General features: G+C 41.6%; 1 protein-coding gene across 1 annotated transcript in view; it reads left to right on the top strand.

The window, feature by feature from the left end:
- Window positions 1-18,777, top strand: part of LOC135487830 (protocadherin Fat 4-like) — a 46,581-nt gene that overhangs the window by 9,104 nt on the left and 18,700 nt on the right. Inside the window, exons 20-46 of the mRNA XM_064771971.1 lie at window positions 1,818-1,876; window positions 3,551-3,809; window positions 3,987-4,238; window positions 4,355-4,443; window positions 4,620-4,791; window positions 4,906-5,017; window positions 5,337-5,461; window positions 5,568-5,695; window positions 5,869-6,050; window positions 6,329-6,558; window positions 7,172-7,352; window positions 7,487-7,626; window positions 7,863-9,203; window positions 9,384-9,491; window positions 9,608-9,748; window positions 10,061-10,201; window positions 10,470-10,677; window positions 10,831-10,964; window positions 11,076-11,166; window positions 14,666-14,931; window positions 15,097-15,399; window positions 15,641-15,955; window positions 16,197-16,316; window positions 16,586-16,765; window positions 16,982-17,240; window positions 18,170-18,332; window positions 18,442-18,563. Coding sequence (XP_064628041.1) covers window positions 1,818-1,876; window positions 3,551-3,809; window positions 3,987-4,238; window positions 4,355-4,443; window positions 4,620-4,791; window positions 4,906-5,017; window positions 5,337-5,461; window positions 5,568-5,695; window positions 5,869-6,050; window positions 6,329-6,558; window positions 7,172-7,352; window positions 7,487-7,626; window positions 7,863-9,203; window positions 9,384-9,491; window positions 9,608-9,748; window positions 10,061-10,201; window positions 10,470-10,677; window positions 10,831-10,964; window positions 11,076-11,166; window positions 14,666-14,931; window positions 15,097-15,399; window positions 15,641-15,955; window positions 16,197-16,316; window positions 16,586-16,765; window positions 16,982-17,240; window positions 18,170-18,332; window positions 18,442-18,563 — 5,821 coding nt within the window. The remainder of the gene's footprint in view (window positions 1-1,817; window positions 1,877-3,550; window positions 3,810-3,986; window positions 4,239-4,354; window positions 4,444-4,619; window positions 4,792-4,905; window positions 5,018-5,336; window positions 5,462-5,567; window positions 5,696-5,868; window positions 6,051-6,328; window positions 6,559-7,171; window positions 7,353-7,486; window positions 7,627-7,862; window positions 9,204-9,383; window positions 9,492-9,607; window positions 9,749-10,060; window positions 10,202-10,469; window positions 10,678-10,830; window positions 10,965-11,075; window positions 11,167-14,665; window positions 14,932-15,096; window positions 15,400-15,640; window positions 15,956-16,196; window positions 16,317-16,585; window positions 16,766-16,981; window positions 17,241-18,169; window positions 18,333-18,441; window positions 18,564-18,777) is intronic.

The raw sequence follows: 18,777 nt of genomic DNA, 5'->3' as shown, positions 1-18,777 counted from the left end.
CTTGCCTAGAATCTCCCTAATTTGTTTTCGTTATACCCTCGGTATATTGACTACGAATTTTGAGAAAAAGAATGCACATGATGATTTCAATATGTTTTTTTTGTGAAGCTTTCATGAAACCGTTTTTCATATTGTACTCACTATTTTACCACAAAATCTGCTATCTTATATAAGTACAATCAGGCCCCGATTTCTCCTTGATACTATAGATGAAAACAGATATACCCTGGGCATAATACCAGTGTTTGGCCCAAAATACATAAATGTTAGATTAGATTTATTGTTCTTGCATGGTTATAAACTTATACTGTATCCTATCGAAGCTTCTCCAACAACGAATTGTGTCACTGAAAATCGTCTTGTGTTTTATAAAAGATGTGTTTTTTTGTGTGTTAAGTAAACTTTCTTAAAGTATCATCTCCTCCAAAAAAGGCGATAATGCCTAGACTCAAACTTGTCTTTCGTGTGGTAAGGACTGCGATGATAGAATGAGATACATTTTTTTTAAATAGAAGCCTTTACCCAGCTATTTAGATATGCCTGTCATCTGTGTGAAAATAAGTTAACATAAATTTTTTTTACCTTTACTGTTAAAGCATCATATTTTCTATACCTTTGGCAATAAAAGTAAGTATGCCTAAAAGCCATAGTGAACTTATTTTCCGCAAATGACAGGACGAAAATTTTTCCTTTTTTGTCTCATGAATATCTAACATATAAATGTTGTTCGAATTCAATTATTTTAAACCTTCTTGTTTTTAAAACTAAAACTTTAAAAACTAGAAAGGTACCAAGCACAGGTAGTTTACTGCACCCGACCAAAGATATTTCTTGACCAGATTAGGAATAGATCCAATCCCATTCAGTTCATGCAGTAAGTAAAATTTAAGTTAAACATTGCATGCCGCATCTAGCTTACTTACTTCACAATTTTTTGCTTCGGTCTTGTTGAGGGAAACATCGTAAATATGAAAATATTCCGAGTTCTTGATGACTGACGTTGCTCTAAGTCTTTGTGCTCAGTCCTGGCTCCGGGAAGATGCCGGATCACACGAGAACAACATCAGTCCTAAAGAATTCAATAATTGTGAACAATGTTGAAAGTGAAGACAATTTGTTATAAGTTCAAATCCAGTAAACATCTTAGCTTACTGGTAATATTTTGTGCAAAAGAAAAAAGAATATAATTCTTCACATTACATGCATCACATTACATCACAAAAAATCACTGACAAATCACTCAAAGAAGCTGACCAATTGTACCAGCATTCATTATCACACAACTCCTAGGCCTTTGTGGGTTGAGATCTGCTGCTCTTCGAACATGCATACATCGCTAAATTGCCTTAACTTTGTGTTTGCTCGTTCACCTCATAAGCATACCTACTTTTTGGCTCCCGGTGCTGCTAAAACTCAAGTGTGCATATGCATACTAAGGTCCATGAACTTAAAGCACATCACGCTTTCCGTGCACTCAAAGCTGTATGTATGTTTTTTCTCTCATATATTTTGGTTGAAAAAGTTGGTTCAAAAACGTTAATTGAGTACATAGGTTGTTTGATGATGAAAGTTCAAAAGATGTCACCAATTATTGGTCAGGCACTAATTTAATTAAAAGAATTCGCAATTCGTTTTAACTGCAATTATTTGATAGTGAAGTTAATCAATGCCAAGATAGATTTGAATAAATCATCAATAAACTTAATTTTGTACGTTTGGCTTTTAACACAGAAAAAATGGTGTTACCTTTGGTCAACCCTTAACCAAATGTCAATTTCCGTCATATTCGTTTCATTATATTTCTTTGCTTCTTTCAGGCCACTGATGCAGATGAGGGGAGTAATGCTAAAATTGAATATCGCTTTAATACCAAATGGTAAGTGTCCAATGCACTGTTAACATATATTGCTCTCTGAGATTACTGCAGGGTTTCTGCCAGAGGGGGGGGGGCAAGGGGGGCACTAGCCCCCCCCCTACTCAACTTTGTTGAGTAATGATTTCAAAATATTTCTTTTTTAAGCTAAATGAAAGAGATAGGTTAAGGTGTGAATCACTATAATGTCCTTATCAGTTACTGACAACATCAGGGATGTGTCAGACAGTATCAATCAGACTACTTGAGAGGGAATTCATCAGCTGTATTTTCTTAACATTTCAACAACATATATTTATCACTATCTATGTATTCTTTTGCCGATTTTCAAAAATTCATGTAGGAAAACCGGTGTTTTTACACGTGAGTTTTTGGCTCTGAAATGCTCGGAAAATGCATTCTCCGGGCATCTGGCCAAAAAAAAATTTTTTTTTTTTTTATTTGTGCCCCCCTAACGTCAATTCCTGGCGGAAACCCTGTACTGTATTCAAAACGTAGGGAAGTCACAGTGGTTAAGTAAGATTTAGACAGCAGTATGACACTTCCATAGGTTGGATGATATTGTGATCACAACTTGTCACTTCACAATATCATTTGACGGAACTGACCAACAGGTCAATAATGCCGTGGTCACACTGGGGTTTTAACACGAATTGAATTCGAATTAAAACGTTGATACGTATTGGGGCGTCACACTCAATTCGGTTCATACCGATCTCAATCCGCTTTAACCAACACGGTTCTTAAACCGAATTGAATGCGAATCAGCTAATCCGAATCAACGAAACCGTATTGAGATTTCAAGTGTGACGCGCTTGATACGAATTAAGGTTTTCGATCGCACTGCGCATGCGCCCGGCGCATGGAAAGTGACCTTTGACCGCGGGAACTAGTGCTCCGAACTAGTTAACTGATGTATTTAAATGATCTCATTAACTCAAATCGTTTTTCGTTATGCCATAGAATAGGGAAAAATCAACTCCCTTGCACGTGACTTGCATTTCCATTTCCTGGTAAGGTATGTTGCCGCCGGTTCGTTGGTCAAAGGTACGCTGGTCAGCAACATCGTCGCGGCGGGGTTTTCCCCGGTTTTGGCCTCGTTTTCGAGGGCGAGGCCGGGATTCTCCGCTAATAGCGACGGTGGTGTTGACTCGCTGAGGACACTCCTCTTTGACCCGAACTTTGGCAATAGGCATGGCCGCGCGGCCGGGAGATGGAAATGGTCAAGCACCTTACGCGATTTTAACTTGTTAATAATGACTGTGTGATACTGTGATATTATATACTTATATGTTTTGTACTCGTAAATTTTATTCTCCCATATGGGAGGTTAATAAATAATAATAATAATAATAATAGATGGCGCGTCATTAGTATGCATTGAGTGTGGCGCGTTTTAAACCAATTTGAATGGGTATTCGGGCCAGTGTGACGCGACCGTTCTGAAACTGGATTAATCAATTCGTATTCCGGAGAGCGCTCTACGGAATTCGGTTTCAATTCGCATCCAGTGTGAACACACCATAAGATTTGGTTACTAAGTTGAAATGCATTCTTTTGGAGTAGAGTAGTCCTTGATAACCGGAAAAGCAAATATTTTTCTAATTTCTGTTTTTGGCTTATGATCATGTTGATTGAGAACTTGTTCTACACCTCATCTCCCTCATCATGTTTCAGGGCCCAAAACTTCTTCTCAATCGACCCATCATCAGGGGAGATAAAGACCACTGTGGACACCCTTGACCGGGAAAAGCTTCAGAACTACGAATTTTTGGTGGTGGCCCAGGACCAGGGTGAACCAAATACACTCAGTGGGATTGCCACAGTAATCGTCAGTCTAGAGGACATCAATGACAATGCGCCAAAATTCGAGAAGTCGAAATTTGAAGTGACTATCCAAGAAAATACGATACCAAAGAATTTCCTCACCATCAAGGTAAGGCACTCGGTTAAGGAGGACTTTCATATGTTCAGAATCGCATTAGGGTACCAATATTGCCTACTAATCAGATATACGTAATTTTAGTCGATTAAAAGAATATTTGAACATATTTTATCTTCACAAAAGGGCTTGTCATTTAGAAAATCAATGTATTTTGTCCTCCACTTTCAGATGGTCGATTTAGATGATGGTGCTTACCAACATGTCCAGTTCACTATCTCCTCAGGAAATGCCTTCTTGTTTGAGGTCACCAACATAGACAATACCACAGGAGCAGTATCTGCGAGAAGGGAGATCAGCCTTGCCTTTAATGCTCCCAAGTCGTACACTCTGAATATCTCAGCCAGTAATGTTAGGCCACTTGAGGGAAAGCTGGCTGGTCAAAGTGGGGAATCATCGGCGATAGTGGTTATATATGTAGAGGTGAGAAAATGTATGGCTATTCATGACCAACAACAATCAATATTAGCATTTTCTCAATTTTTCAAATGATCCTTTATTGTTGCCATCATAACTGTTCTCGTCAATCTTCCCTTCAGGACATCAATGACAATATTCCCGTCTTCACTCAAAATGTGTACACGTTTGAGATAACGGAGGATCTACCCGTTGACCAAAGCTTTGGAAGGTAAGAGGAAGCCCCCCTTGATACTACGTTTCAATTTTTTAAAAAACTTGTTACCGTTACAAGACACCAACAAGCTTTTACACTGAACTGCAGTGAGTCGAACACTTTCAAGCCACATCGTTTTAGAATAGCACTTTCTTAATCATGCAGCAATATCCATATTCGATTTTTTTCAGTGTTATTGCCATTGATTCCGATGTCACATCTAGCAACCGCAAGATTCACTACTGGATCAGTGGTGGTGCCGACAGTCAAATATTTAGGATCGACGGAACCAGTGGAGAGCTATTTCTTCATGAATCATTGGATAGGGATCCACCAAAGAACAACACATATTTTGAACTTGAGGTTAGTCTACTTGCTCGAAATAATCTGATTAGATGAAACTGTTCCGCCTCATCGGACCTTAACTCATGGAAACTTGGTTAAACTTGAAAATGCATTGTTGAATCTTATTTCTAGGTAACAGTGAGTGACCTTGTAGCTATTACAAATGGGACAGTTATAAACATCACAGCAATTGTGAAGGTGGATGTGAAAGATGTAAATGACAATGCCCCCGTTTTTTCTCAAGGTAGGAAAAAGTTAGTTTTGTTTGTATAGTAGAAGATATTGCCCTTGCCTTTAATTCAGGGAGAAAAATGAAAGTATGAAGAACTGGTTTTACTATACTTTCACGAAAGCTCAAGATGCTCAAATATCACTGGCACTAGTTGCGCCAACTTACAAATGGAAAATGTATGAAAGGTACGGGAATTATTCACGCAATGAAGATTCAGACATGTGGTGGCCGATAATTTCTTATATTATTCCCCAGGCCAGGACTGATTAACGGCAAGCAGCTACATCTTCATTTTCATACATGTTTATGAATCTTGGATATTTCTTTTCAGCATCTTATGTAGCCACGGTGAATGAATCTCTGTCCATGACTACAGAGATAAACCTTGGTATATCGGCTTCCGATATTGACCAGGGTGTAAATGGAGAGTTCTATTACCTCCTTCAGGGCACAAACGTAAGTTATTAAACTATATATTAGCTATCCACACATCAGTCAGCTTTGCAATTAAGCGTTAGAATTTTTTCCTTGTCCTCAAACTTAAATGTATTTTCAAATTCAGATCCCGTTCACTATTGATCAGCAAACAGGATTACTCAAGTTAAATTCACTGCTCGATTATGAAAAAGGTGGCAAGCAATACAACTTCAAAGTCCTAGCGCAGGACAGGGGCAACCCCATCCAGACAGGGTAAGCACATCTTCTTCATAGTTATGCCTCCAGCAGATTTATATTAAATCAATTTTTCTCGAGATGAACTGATGTCACCTGTCAAGGTATCAAAGCTTGGAAATTAGTATAGAAGATAATGATTTCATCTCTCTGCAATCCTTCAATAGTCTCGGGGTTTGTTGTCTTTCCAGGACTGCAGACATTAGCATAACCGTACTGAACTTGAATGACAACCCACCACAGTTCAAACAGACATCTTACATATTCAACATCAGCGAAGCGCTTCCTGGAGGAACTTTAGTTGGTAGAGTTGAAGCAACTGACCTAGATGGCAACAGCATTGGTTACAAATTGGACAATTCAGTTCCAGCTGGTAAGAATTTTGAACTTTATTCTTATTAAAGCGGGGGTCTGCACGGGGAGTTACTCGAGACTTACACCACGGGAATCTTCAATGAAAATGAAGGTTAGATTTTACTTCTCATTGATTGACAGTGCCCTTCTCATCTTATTAACAATCCAAATGTAGTCGTTATTATCAGTGAATGTGTCTTTAAACAACCCACAGAAGCTTAATGAAACTATTTGCAGCCAAAGCAATGCGAGAATTCGACAACAACGTCAAAGGGAACGATCACATTTATTTTGCAGGGGTCTTCACGATCGATAGCATTGATGGTGACATAAGGACTCTAATTCCACTGGATCGTGAGAGGAATAGAACCCTAGCTTTTGACATACTCGCAACTGATGGAAAATTTAAGACAGCTGTTGGTGTGACAGTAGTCGTCGAGGATCAGAACGACAACTCACCGGAATTTGAGCAGACCACCTACAAAGCAAATTTGACTGAAAACGAGCCTTTGAGAGTGCTGTTTCAGGTGGGAGTGTAAAGTGGTTGCTGTTGCTATTGCTGGAATTATTCTTTTTTATTGAGTAATGCAACTGAAAATTAACCATAACGATTAAATCAAGATAAACCTTGTTCTTGAGTCAAGTTTTCAAGTGAATGACTGAGATAAACTCGGTTGTGAATAAAGATGACATTAGTTACTTCAGTCTGATATACTTCAGCGATACTATACCATTTGTATTCAATAAGAACTGATCTCTGGGATGATCTTTGAATGAAATGACTTTCTTTCATGCCTCTCCCGACTTCTCCGCATAAGGTATTTCCTTTTTCAAATGTTTTTTTTTGCATTGCAGAGAATATAATTTCACACACATTTCATAGCTTTAATTTTCTTTTTCAGCTTTCTGACGTAACTGTGAACATTTTTTTCAACATTTATTTCAATTGAATTATTTTTTCCTTCTTCACTTACCTCCAACAAGTATTTAATTTTTTTAACCATGCAAGAACAACTGTATAAGCTTATATTTAGTTGTAGTATAGGCCAATAGTTATACCACTTGTTTATAATAGCCGTTTGCTTGTTTTAAAATATCATCAAAGGTTGCCGAGAAAACCTACTTTCAATTTCTTTGTAGATAAAAGCCACTGATCAAGATGCGGGAGATAATGCCAAGGTGACGTACAGCATCATCAGCGGCAATGAAGATGGTGTCTTTGGCATCAATACCACATCAGGGCAGCTATCTATTATTGATGGATCCAAGATAGACTACAACAAGAGGCCTGTCTATTACATGGTACTGGCGGCCAAAGATGGTGGGTTGATTTTTTTGTTCTGTTTAGAATATGACAATAATAATTACAAATGACTTTTATATAGTGTTCATTTCAGATTTTTGGCATCTTTTAATCGGAGCTTTTGGATGATTATTTTGGAAAACTATTTTCAGACGGACTTTCTCCAAGGAGTGGGTTCTGTACTGCTGTCCTGACAGTCACAGACGTCAACAACAGAGCACCTGTCTTCAAGCAAACAGAATACATTGCTAGTGTGAAGGAAAATCAGCCAACTCAAACCCCAGTCATAGTTGTAAGTATCACAATATCTTGCATTCGTTTATTTTTTAGATGGTACGAAGTATGGCTATGGCAGGAAATCAGGTTGACTTTAACCTTTGTCTTATTGTAATTCGGCAATGTCCGTTAAGACCAACTTCAGCAAATCTTCGGCAGTTCTTCTTATGGCATATCACTATTTCAACAAAAGGGAAGTACCGTTCATCTCAATAAGACTTTTACTCAGTCTCAAGTTTGTTCTATTTCCAGGTCAGTGCTACAGATGAGGACACTGTCGGCATTGTAGAGTATGGCTTTATCGCCACGGCTGGTGTCAAAGCCAGTGATTTCAGTATTGACAAGAAAACTGGGGTAGTGTCAACTGGAGTAATATTTGATAGAGAAACAACAGACAACTACGTTCTTAACGCATCTGCCTGTGATGGAAAACAATGTGGATATGCAAAAATTAATGTCACAGTGATGGACACGAATGATTATGCTCCGGTGTTTGTTGAAAAATCGTACGTTGGATACATACAACAAAATGCTGTGGTGGACAGGTCAATTTTACAGGTCAATGCGACTGACCGTGATCTCGAAAACAATCAAGAAATAACATATTGGATTAGCAACACTGATGGAAAGTTCAAGGTCGATCATGATGTTGGGATCGTACGGGTTGCTGGAGTTTTAGATAGATCTGTCAAAGATGTTTATGAAATGTTAGTCTTTGCAGAGGATCATGGCATGCCACCGCTACGTTCAAATGTTTCCTTGACCATTTTTGTCAACAACACAAATAAGAATGTGCCAATGTTTTCTGAATTCAGTTACGAGGCTTTGATTCCAGAAAATTCGACGAATGGTACGTTTGTGCTTCAAGTCAATGCAACAGACAATGATGACGGAAAAGCTGGAAGCGTCAGGTTGAATATACTTAAGGGAAACGATCAAAAAATGTTTAAAATGAACCCCGATGGTTCCATCTACCTTATAAAGGGTTTAGATTTTGAGAAGGAAAAATATTATGAACTAACGATAGAGGCAAAAGATGAGGGTGGTGATCCCTTGTCTAGTACAGCAATTGTTAGGATAACGATATCAGATATTAACGATAACGCACCAGTGTTTGCCCCATTACCCGATGTCCTCCATGTTTCTGCTCAGTCGCAGGCAGGCATTGTGATTTATACTACGAATGCTACTGATGCGGACAGTCTTCTCAATAACAATAACAAAGTCGTATATTCATTATTAACTCATACCGATAAGTTTGTGATCGAAGAATCATCAGGAGCAATAAGTGTGAAAACCGCTCCACTCGCTACAGGAGACTATGCCGTAAAAGTTGAAGCAACGGACCAAGGTTCACCTAAACTCTCCACCGAAGCAACACTTAACGTTAAGGTCATCTCATCGCTGGATAAAATCCCTGTGTTTGGTGAAATGCCTTTCATTTCAAAGATTAACGAAGCAATTGTTGTCAATGCTATTGTGACTAATATCAACGCGAAGCTGGGAGGCAAGGGAAACGAGGACGATGTTGGAATCTACTACAACATTACTGAAGGCAATGAACAGAAGTATTTCAAGATCAATTCTCAAAGTGTAAGTGGTCATCAACTGGTGCTTTTACTTTGACTCGCAAAATCGTCATACACTAGTATTACTTCAAAATCTTACAGTTTGTCGAATGACTTATTCCAAATTGTCACTGGTATCATTGTGCCCATATCTAATTATTTCATTAATTCTTATCTCAATTTCAAACGATATGCATACTTACAGGGAGTACTTACCGTTGCCAAGAAACTGGACCGTGAAGCCAAGCCGTATCACTTCCTACTTGTGACAGCCTATAATGAAGCAGATCCACAATTCACAGCACAGACAGGGGTAAGTGATACTTGAGGAATCAAGGCAAATCAGGCCAATTTGGCCGTCTCTGGTTGTCTAAGTAACCCTGTTATTCATGGCTACCATTCTCATCAGTTTACCTTTCTTCTTTTCAGGTTATTGTTGAGTTAGTTGATGACAAGGACACGCCACCAAAGTTTCCCTTCACCAGATACGATGTAGTGACAGCCGAAGACACTCCTGTTGGAAACCCAGTTTCGAGTATCTATGCCATTGATCCAGATCAGAACTCTCCAGTAAGTAGGGGGCCCTTTTTCCAATTATTCCCAAAACTAATGCCTCAAGTACAAAACTCAGCAGCACCACTTAAGATCAATCTTGTACATTTATACTCTGTTAAGATGATTAATGGTTTTCTAAGTTAGCAGAAAATCAGAAGGTTTAACACACAAAAATAATCTATCAGGAACTGCATGCAAATGATGCTCCCAAAGATGCTTAAAAGCTCGTTCTTTCTTCTCGTCGTAAAATCATCAATTAACTACTGTGCAACGTTCAGCTTGTTCATAGCATAACTTAGTAATTATCAACTTTTGTGCAACTTTCAGCTTGTGTATACCATTGTCGAAGACGATTCCAATGGTCAATTCAGCATCTTAACAGAAAGTAACAAGGCAGTCATCAAGGTTGCCAAGATACTAGATCGTGATCTCATGCCAGCGAATAGTTCTGGGATTTACACTTTGAAGGTTCGTTGACATTTTCTCCAGTTGTAAACCAATCAGTATCTGAAATTCTCTGTGTCTAGAGGATTTAGATGCATTGCAGCCCAATGTTAAGCAGTCGTTCCCCTTTCCTTTTTTTCAACTTACCCATTCGATAACCATCCTGCGTTTGCATCCCATTCGAGATAGCTACTCACTAACATCCTCCCGTTGACTATGATACGGATCTGTCCACTGAAAGTGATGTGTGATAAAACAATCGAACTTTAACTTTTACATTAACATATTGCAGGTCATCGCATCAGATGGTATTAGCAATGCCACTACTACGGTGAGGATCTTAGTCAAAGATGTCAATGATAACAACCCCCAATTTCCTACCCAACAATATAATAAAACTGTCGCTGAGAATATTGGTCCTGGCTTTGAGATCATCCAAGTGAAGGCAACTGACCTAGATCGTGTTGATGAAGGAAAGTTGAAATACGGTATTACCTCTGGTAAGTAATCTGTTGAAATTGATAAGATAATATGATTTTTTTAAAGTTTGACGTTTTGCCATTCCTTGTGTGTCTCTGGAAATTTACTGGAAAAAGAATTTACTTAGACGTACTAAGCACCCCATCTATTATTCTCTCCATTTTTTTTTTAAGGTAATGACAAAGGCCTGTTTGTTTTGAATGATAAGACCGGTGTCATCTCACGATCAATGACCAAAGACCTGGACCGTGAAACCCAAGCATCCTACACCTTGACCGTTAATGCCACAGATTCCGCTGGAAACACTGTAAGTCATTAAAAGAACAAAATCATCTTTAACTAGCAATTTTTTGAATCTTAAAATAATTTGAACGGTAAATTCCTTCTTTGTAACATTTTTCTGTTTTTGTCTTAATAGGCGACGGTGGATGTTGTGATCACCCTTAGTGACATTAATGATAATGCTCCTGTATTTGTTGGAACTCCATATGTGACGACTGTAAATGAGGGTAAGTACTTGCTTGTAAATTAACTTATTGTTAAGTAAGATGCAGTAATAATGTAGCAATAGACGGCTCAGGTCAGGCCGGGTCAATGGTCTGCCACTGGTAAACCTGTAGACCAGTGCAACATGCTCAGGGTCGGGCCATCGGCGATTAAACCGTTACCCCCACCAGAGTCCTTGACTTTGGTGTGGTGGATGGCTAGACACCCAGATGGAACTAAAAACCAAATCCACCCTAAGGGCGGATGAGCTTATCAAGCCAACGGCCATCTAGCACTTTCCAGGAGAGGAGTTGGGCACCGCTTGGAAATATTATGCCTGTGAATCGACAATGATCATGACTAGAAATAAAGTATCCAAACCGGATCGGACGAGACCCGGGTCAACAACGTCAGCGTGCACCACTTCCTGCCAGGGTGGTGGCGATAAGTGTGATACTGGCAAACCAACGGAACTGAAACTGAGAAAAGGAACAGTCGTAGCGGGTACATGGAATGTAAGAACACTTAATGCTGACGGCAAAATCGAACAGCTAGAGCATGAGCTGCAACGCTACACCTGGAACATCATAGGCATAGCCGAGGCAAGACTTACTGGAGTTGGGGAGTCAAGGACATCCGGAGGCAATCGGCTTTTCCACAGCTGGCATGACTCGAAACATGCAGGCAGAACAGCATTCCTGATCCACAAGGAACTCAGAACTCAGAACTATCTCCGACCGTATCATCTATATCAGGCTAGTGCAAAGCCCTTCAACCTCTCAGTCATGCAGATCTACGCTCCGACTTCTGATGCAACTGATGATCACATGAACAGCTACTACGATGCGGTAACAACAACACTGCAAGGGCTGCCAAAGCAGGACATCCACCTCATCATGGGCGACTGGAATGCTAAAATCGGACCTGATGCTCACGACCAATGGAAAGGCACGATCGGAAGACACGGACTGGGTGTCACCAATGACCGAGGTTTGAGGCTTCTCGAATTCGCTCGTTTTCATGAGCTGACGATCTGCAACACGTTCCAAAGAAGGAAGCTGAGTCGCAAGGCACTTCCCAGACGGCAAGACCCACAACATGATAGACTACATCATGGTGGCCAACAGATTCCGAAGCAGCTTCAACCTCTCCAAAACCCGAACCTTCCCAGTGGCTGACATAGGCAGCGACCATGATCTCGTGTTGATGTCACTTACCCTCCGCCTAAAGAACATTGAGAGGAAGCCGAGTAAAAGAGTGTGCTACGACCTCGCAAACTCAAAGACAGCAACATCGTAGAGCAATTCCAAGCGGAAGTGGGTGGCCGCTTTGCACCACTGCTGAGCATGGACCTAGAACTGGAGGAGTGCAACCAACAAGTTGAAGAGAACCTGAGAGAAGCAGCCATGAAAGTCCTAGGCAAAAGGCGACCAAGGAAATAGAAGAGCTGGATAACCGACACCATCCTGCAGAAATGTGATGAGAGACGGCAGCTGAAGCAATCCAGGTTCAACTCACCCCAGGACGGCGACGCTTACCGTACCGTCAACAAGGAAGTCAAGAAAGAAGTCAGCAAGGCGAAGGAGAGCTGGATCCAAAGCAAGTGTGACCACATAGAGTCCAGCCTACGTGCAAACAACACCAAGGTGGCCTATGACACAGTTAAAGAGCTCACCCAGCAGAAACCGCGGCGACTGACGTGCATTGACGATGCCGATGGCAACCTTCTTGCCGAGAAACCTGACATCACAAAGAGATGGAATGAGTACTGCTCTGAGTTGTACAACTACCAAATTACAGCCGAGCAGGAGGTTCTCCAAAAGCTCACGGACAAGACGACAGAACAGGTTGATCCAGACCCCGAAATCCTGGAGAGCGAAGTCGAAGCAGCTCTGAAGAGTCTGAAGCTTGGCAAATCACCAGGAATTGATAACATCCCTACAGAGCTCCTTTCAAGCGGTGGAGAAACGGTGATCAAGGCATATACTAGGATATGCAACCAAGTGTTAAGGACCGGGAATTGGCCTAAGGACTGGACAACATCCATCGTCATTCCTATACCGAAGAAAGGAAATCTACGTAAATGCAACAACTACTGGACCATCAGCCTGATAAGCCACCCGAGTAAGATCTTCCTGAAGGTGATCCGCAAGCCGAGGCAATCCTATCTAAGAAGCAAGCCGGATTCCGTAAAGGCCGATCTACAGCAGAACAGATATTCAATCTGAGGGTGTTGTGTGAGAAATACAGACAGCTGGGCAAACCTGTGTACCACAACTTTGTTGATTACAAGAAATGCTTTGATCGAATCTGGCAGGAAGGCTTGTGGGCAGTCCTGAGGAGGTACAATATCAGCGCTGGCATTATCAACTGTATCGAGGCACTACATACAGCATCAAGGAGCATGGTCCAAGTTGGAGAAGACTTCAGCGATTGCTTTCCAACCACCGTTGGCGTAAGACAAGGCTGTCTCCTCTCACCAACCCTATGCAACATATTCCTCGAGAACATCATGGCAGAGGCGTGCACCGAACTAGAGTCCCTCGTGGCGATCTCGGGTCGAGAGATGAGCAATCTTAGATTCGCTGACGACATCGACCTCCTGCATGGCTCACCGAAGGACCAGATTGACCACTCCCACAAAGTAGACAAGACCAGCGGCAGATATGGTATGGAGATCAATCTGGAGAAAACGAAGACCATGGTATCCGGCGGCCAGGAGCAGATAGATGTGTGCATAAGGGACTACCATCTGGAGCAAGTAACAGATTTCGTCTTCCTCAAACAGAAGATGGGACATCACTGAAGGAGGTGAAGGTTCGAATTGCCAAAGCTACAGCAGCCCTGGCAAGACTGAAGAGGATTTGGCGAGATAGGAACATCTCTATGCAGTCAAAGCTTCACCTACTAAGATCATTGGTGATCTCGGTGTTCCTCTATGCTGCTGAGTCGTGGACGCTGAACACTGAGACTGAGAAACGCATCAACGCGTTCGAGCTAAACTGCTACAAAAGGCTTCTAAACATCCACTACACGTCACACACCACCAACATCCAGGTCAGAGGGCTGGTCACCCAGCACATTGGACGTCATGACAGCCTGTTGACAGTTGCCAAGAAGAGGAAACTGAGATGGTTTGGCCATGTGACCAGAGCCAAGGGAACCCTGGCAAATACGATCTTGCAGGGCACAGTTGAGGGAAAGCGAAAGCGAGGGCGCCCAAAGAGGATCTGGATGGATGACTTAAAAGATTGGACAGGACGTAGAACAGAGGACCTGATCCGCCTTGCAGAGGACCGATCCCTCTGGTGCCAAGTAGTCATGCATGCAGCGTCGCCCCAATGGCCTAACAGCTGCGGGACATGATGATGATGATGATGATGAGACGGCTGTCCATAGACGGCATTCATTTGATTGCAAGTAGGCATTCATCTTTACGTCCTTACTCTCACCACTATCTGTGAGATACTTAAATACATTCCCTCAAATTATGGTTGCTTTGAATGTTCAATTTTGTTTCAGGTCCAGATAGTCTGTCCCTAGCATTCAAAGTGACAATAACTGATAAGGATGCTGGGAACAATGCTGCTATAGACTTCAGCATCCTCCAAGGAAATGATGACAAAGAGTTCGTTATTGACACAGGAAGCAATGTTGGCACATTACGGGCTGTAAAGGAACTCGACAGGGAGAAACAAGGCCTCATCATAAAGAACGGCATGGGAGTGTATGTTTTGACCATTAAGGCACAAGATAGGGGCTCACCTTCCCTCTCTGCTACAACAACAGTAAGTATCTATTATTGGTAATTTTCTGCAAGTCATCGTGGCATGTTTTGAAGACTCGTGGGTAATGACCTTTCTTTCCTCCGATGTTGAATAATTACACTTTTCTTGAATAACTTCAGCCAATATTTAGCGGTACCACAAATATCTCACATTTTTCTCATTCAGGTGACAGTCAATGCCAAGGACATCAACGACAAGCCTCCCAAGTTTGAGAAGCAAGAATACGTCGTGCCAGTGTCTGAGGGGTCACCCCTGTTATTCACCATCACCACCATCGCTGCATCAGACCCAGACGAACCGATTAACACAAATCTGACGTACAGTATAGAGCCCGAGGGAAATACGGATGAAGCATTCATCGTTGACCCACAGACTGGTGACATAAAGTTGAACAAGAGTTTGGACATTACTGTACAAGCCATGTACAATTTGACTGTAAAGGTTACTGATGGCAAACAAAGTTCAACTGTAAGTTTCATATCTTTAGTTAGATTTTTGGTAAGGGCCGAGACATTTGGAGGTAGTCATAGCGATGCCTTGTTATAAGTATTTCAGGTGGACGTATGTAGAGTAGCAATCCCCCAGCAAGCTCATCATATATTACACAGTGAGACAGATGTCGCAGTTGAGTGTTTTTCATCACATAAACTTGGGTTGCTGTTTAATGTTTTTCAAATCACACTTTCCCTTTTAATTTCCTGTCCCATAGGCCAAGATGAAGATTATTGTAGTCGATGCAAATGACAATAATCCAATCTTCAAAGAAGCTGTGTACAAGTTCTCTGTCCCAGAAAACGATAAAACAAATACGACGGGACAATCAGTTGGGGAAGTATCAGCAACGGACAAGGACGAGGGACTCAATGGGGAGATTGCATACCAGATCACCTCAAGGAATGCACAAGGGTTGTTTGCAATTAGCCAGAATGGTAGCATCACGACCGCTGGGATACTAAACAGGGAGCAAGTTGACAAGTATTTCATCATTGTGACCGCGGAGGATAAGGGCAAGCCAAGTCGAAGAGTAAGAACTTCTAGATTTCAATACGTCTGTTGATAATAAATGACAGCTATCACAACATGACGAAAGGAAGGCACCAACGATGGTGATGGTTGGACATGAACAACTAAAACCACCAATGATTAACAGTTGTCATCTTCGGGTGACATACAAATAGAGTTACGCTGATTGATTACACTTTCTAGTGAAGCACAACTATTGTGTTTTGCTTGATATACTTAACTTTCAGTTATTTTTGTTTTAGGGCACTTGTGAAGTTGAGATCAGTATCTTGGATGTAAATGACAATCCACCAGTTTTCGTTGATGAACCGTATGCTGGCACTGTAGCGGAACATGCCCCTCCCGGCACAAATGTTGTGGTGGTAAGTACAATATACACTGCAGAGCTCCTGCCCTCCCTGACCCACCTGTTGTATCAATCGGCCATTAAAGAAGGGCGTTTTGCTCTTGTACAATGTTGCAACTGACCAGGTAACTCAAGAAATATAATTTCTTACTTAACATACCTTTTACGAATCGGCGATTTTTTATATCCCGACTCGTACTCGGCATCCCGTTGAATGGAAAAATTTCATAAACATTTAGTCCACAGTTAATAACATAATCGAACTGCATTTCTATTGTTTTGCAGAAACCTCCAATAACCACAAGAGATGCTGATAATGGTGATAATGCCAAGATTAAGTATGAACTGAGTGGTGATGATGCACAACTTTTCACAATTGATGGAGCTACGGGAACGATCAAAGTCAAGTCCACTACCTCTTCCTCCTCTATGGACAGGGAGACAAAGGATACTCTGATGCTAACGGTAAGATTAGTTGTCCAGTGCTTGCTGATCACTCCTTCTATTTTTGTCCATTCAAAATGCTTAAGTGAGTTGAAATAAGACGGAATAACGCTCCATACACTTCTGCTTCAGGCGACGAATTTCCAAATCACATCTTTTGGCACTGTCATTTTCCTTTTGGTTGCAAATTTCCTGCGGCTTTAACAGATAACAATAATTACAGAGGTGTGATTTCAGGTTGTTGCAAAAGACCAAAACGGCAATGCTGGGTTTCTGAGTGCAAGTACAAACATCACCATAACACTGACTGACATCAATGACCAGCGACCTGTTTTCAAAGATTTGGAATACCAGTTCAAAGTCAGTGAGGAAGCGGCGCCTAATACCGAGGTTGGAAGTGTGTTTGCCAGTGATGGCGATGTGGGAGCTAATGCCATGATCCAGTACTCAATTGTAACTGGACATGATGGGAAGTTCTATATTGACAGACTGTCAGGTAAGTTGCTTCTCCTTTTCACCTAACATTTGTATTCTCTATGAGAAGAGCGTGGACGTTTAAACACGAATGTACTCGGATAAAAGCTCAGGGAAGGTTAACAGCGCCCCGGCTTCCTTGCGGTCGCTGAGGGACGCCCCACGATGACGCCAGTTCGGGGGCGAGTCTCAGTGCTCGAACCCGCCCTACGCATGTCGGTTGTTTGGACGTTGTCCAGCTTGAGATGCTGTTCTAGGTCCGCTCTTAGTCCCGGGAGAGGTGTTGCTTGATAGTTTGAGTTGTTCCAAAGATTGCTGACCATTGGCATTCCTCAATCAAGCGCTTCCTCCGAGTTAGTTTACCCAGCTTCACAGCTCCCATCCGTATAGAACATATGGAGTCCAAGGTCCCAACGACGATGGGGACTAATGTGGTCCTCCAACCGGGGTTGCTTCGGGCTAGGTCTGTTGCGAGCTTAAGGTATTGGGATCGTTTCTCCTACGCACGTTCTAGGAGGGTCTATCGGAGCTGACAGCTATCTCGACGATTAGTACTTCCTTTTCCTTCTCATCAAAGACAAGCATGTCGGGGCGCCGGTGTTTTATTGCCGGGCCCGTGGGGACCAGCGTGTCCCAGAGTAATCTTAGCCTCTTTCCGGAGTAGGAGTGGTCATTGACCCCGGCCTCTCGAGACGACATACCGATGGTATCCATCAGTATGTGTCTCCTTACTGTCTTGCAAACGGCGTCGTGCCATTCTTTGTGAGCCTGGAAATTGTGGACTTCGCAACCTACTAAGATGTGAGCCAGTGTCTCCTTTGCCTTTCCACATACATTCGTACATGATTCAAACACAAACACTTGGCGTTCACATATGGTAGACCGAGGCTACTGTGAAAATCGAAAGTGACCATCTTCAGTTTTAACTTTTAAGTTCGTTTTGCTATTCAGGCAACATATATGTGACGGGAGGACTTGACCGTGAGACAGTGAATCAATATACCTTGAATGTGTCGGCACAAGACAGAGGAGTTGTACCTGGTCCACTGGAAGGATTTGTGAATGTTGAGATCACAATTCTTGATTACAACGATAACGCTCCGAAGTTCGACAGGTAGGTAGTTCATAAGACAGGGTGAAATATAAATTTAAAGTTAATTTTAAAAAATAATTTTCTCGGAACAGTTTTATTAGTGTTGAAATATTTCTTGTTTTTTTTCCAGATCTGAGATAAGTGTTGATGTAGCAGAGGAACAAGCTGCCCCATCTTTTGTCACTCAAGTCCGGGCCAACGATGAGGATCTTGGAGAAAATGGAACTATCACTTACTTTATGAATGCATCAGGTATGCGGTGATTTTACCTGGCAGGAACGTCTTTGCCAAAATCCCCTTCAAAAGCAATTGTATTTTCTATGATAGCTTTACATGCTTTATGAACAAACAACAGATGCAACATCACCAACAGAGATATTTTGGGTCGCAGATTTTGTTCGCCTGTCCTATTTTAAATCCAGCTTCACTTTGTATAATTGGCTTCCTACATGTGAACTGCCCCGAT

Source organism: Lineus longissimus, chromosome 1, assembly GCF_910592395.1.
Source record: "Lineus longissimus chromosome 1, tnLinLong1.2, whole genome shotgun sequence".
Lineage (NCBI taxonomy): Eukaryota > Metazoa > Nemertea > Pilidiophora > Heteronemertea > Lineidae > Lineus > Lineus longissimus.
Note: the sequence above shows the minus strand (reverse complement) of the source record. Positions and strands in the feature narration are given on the sequence as shown.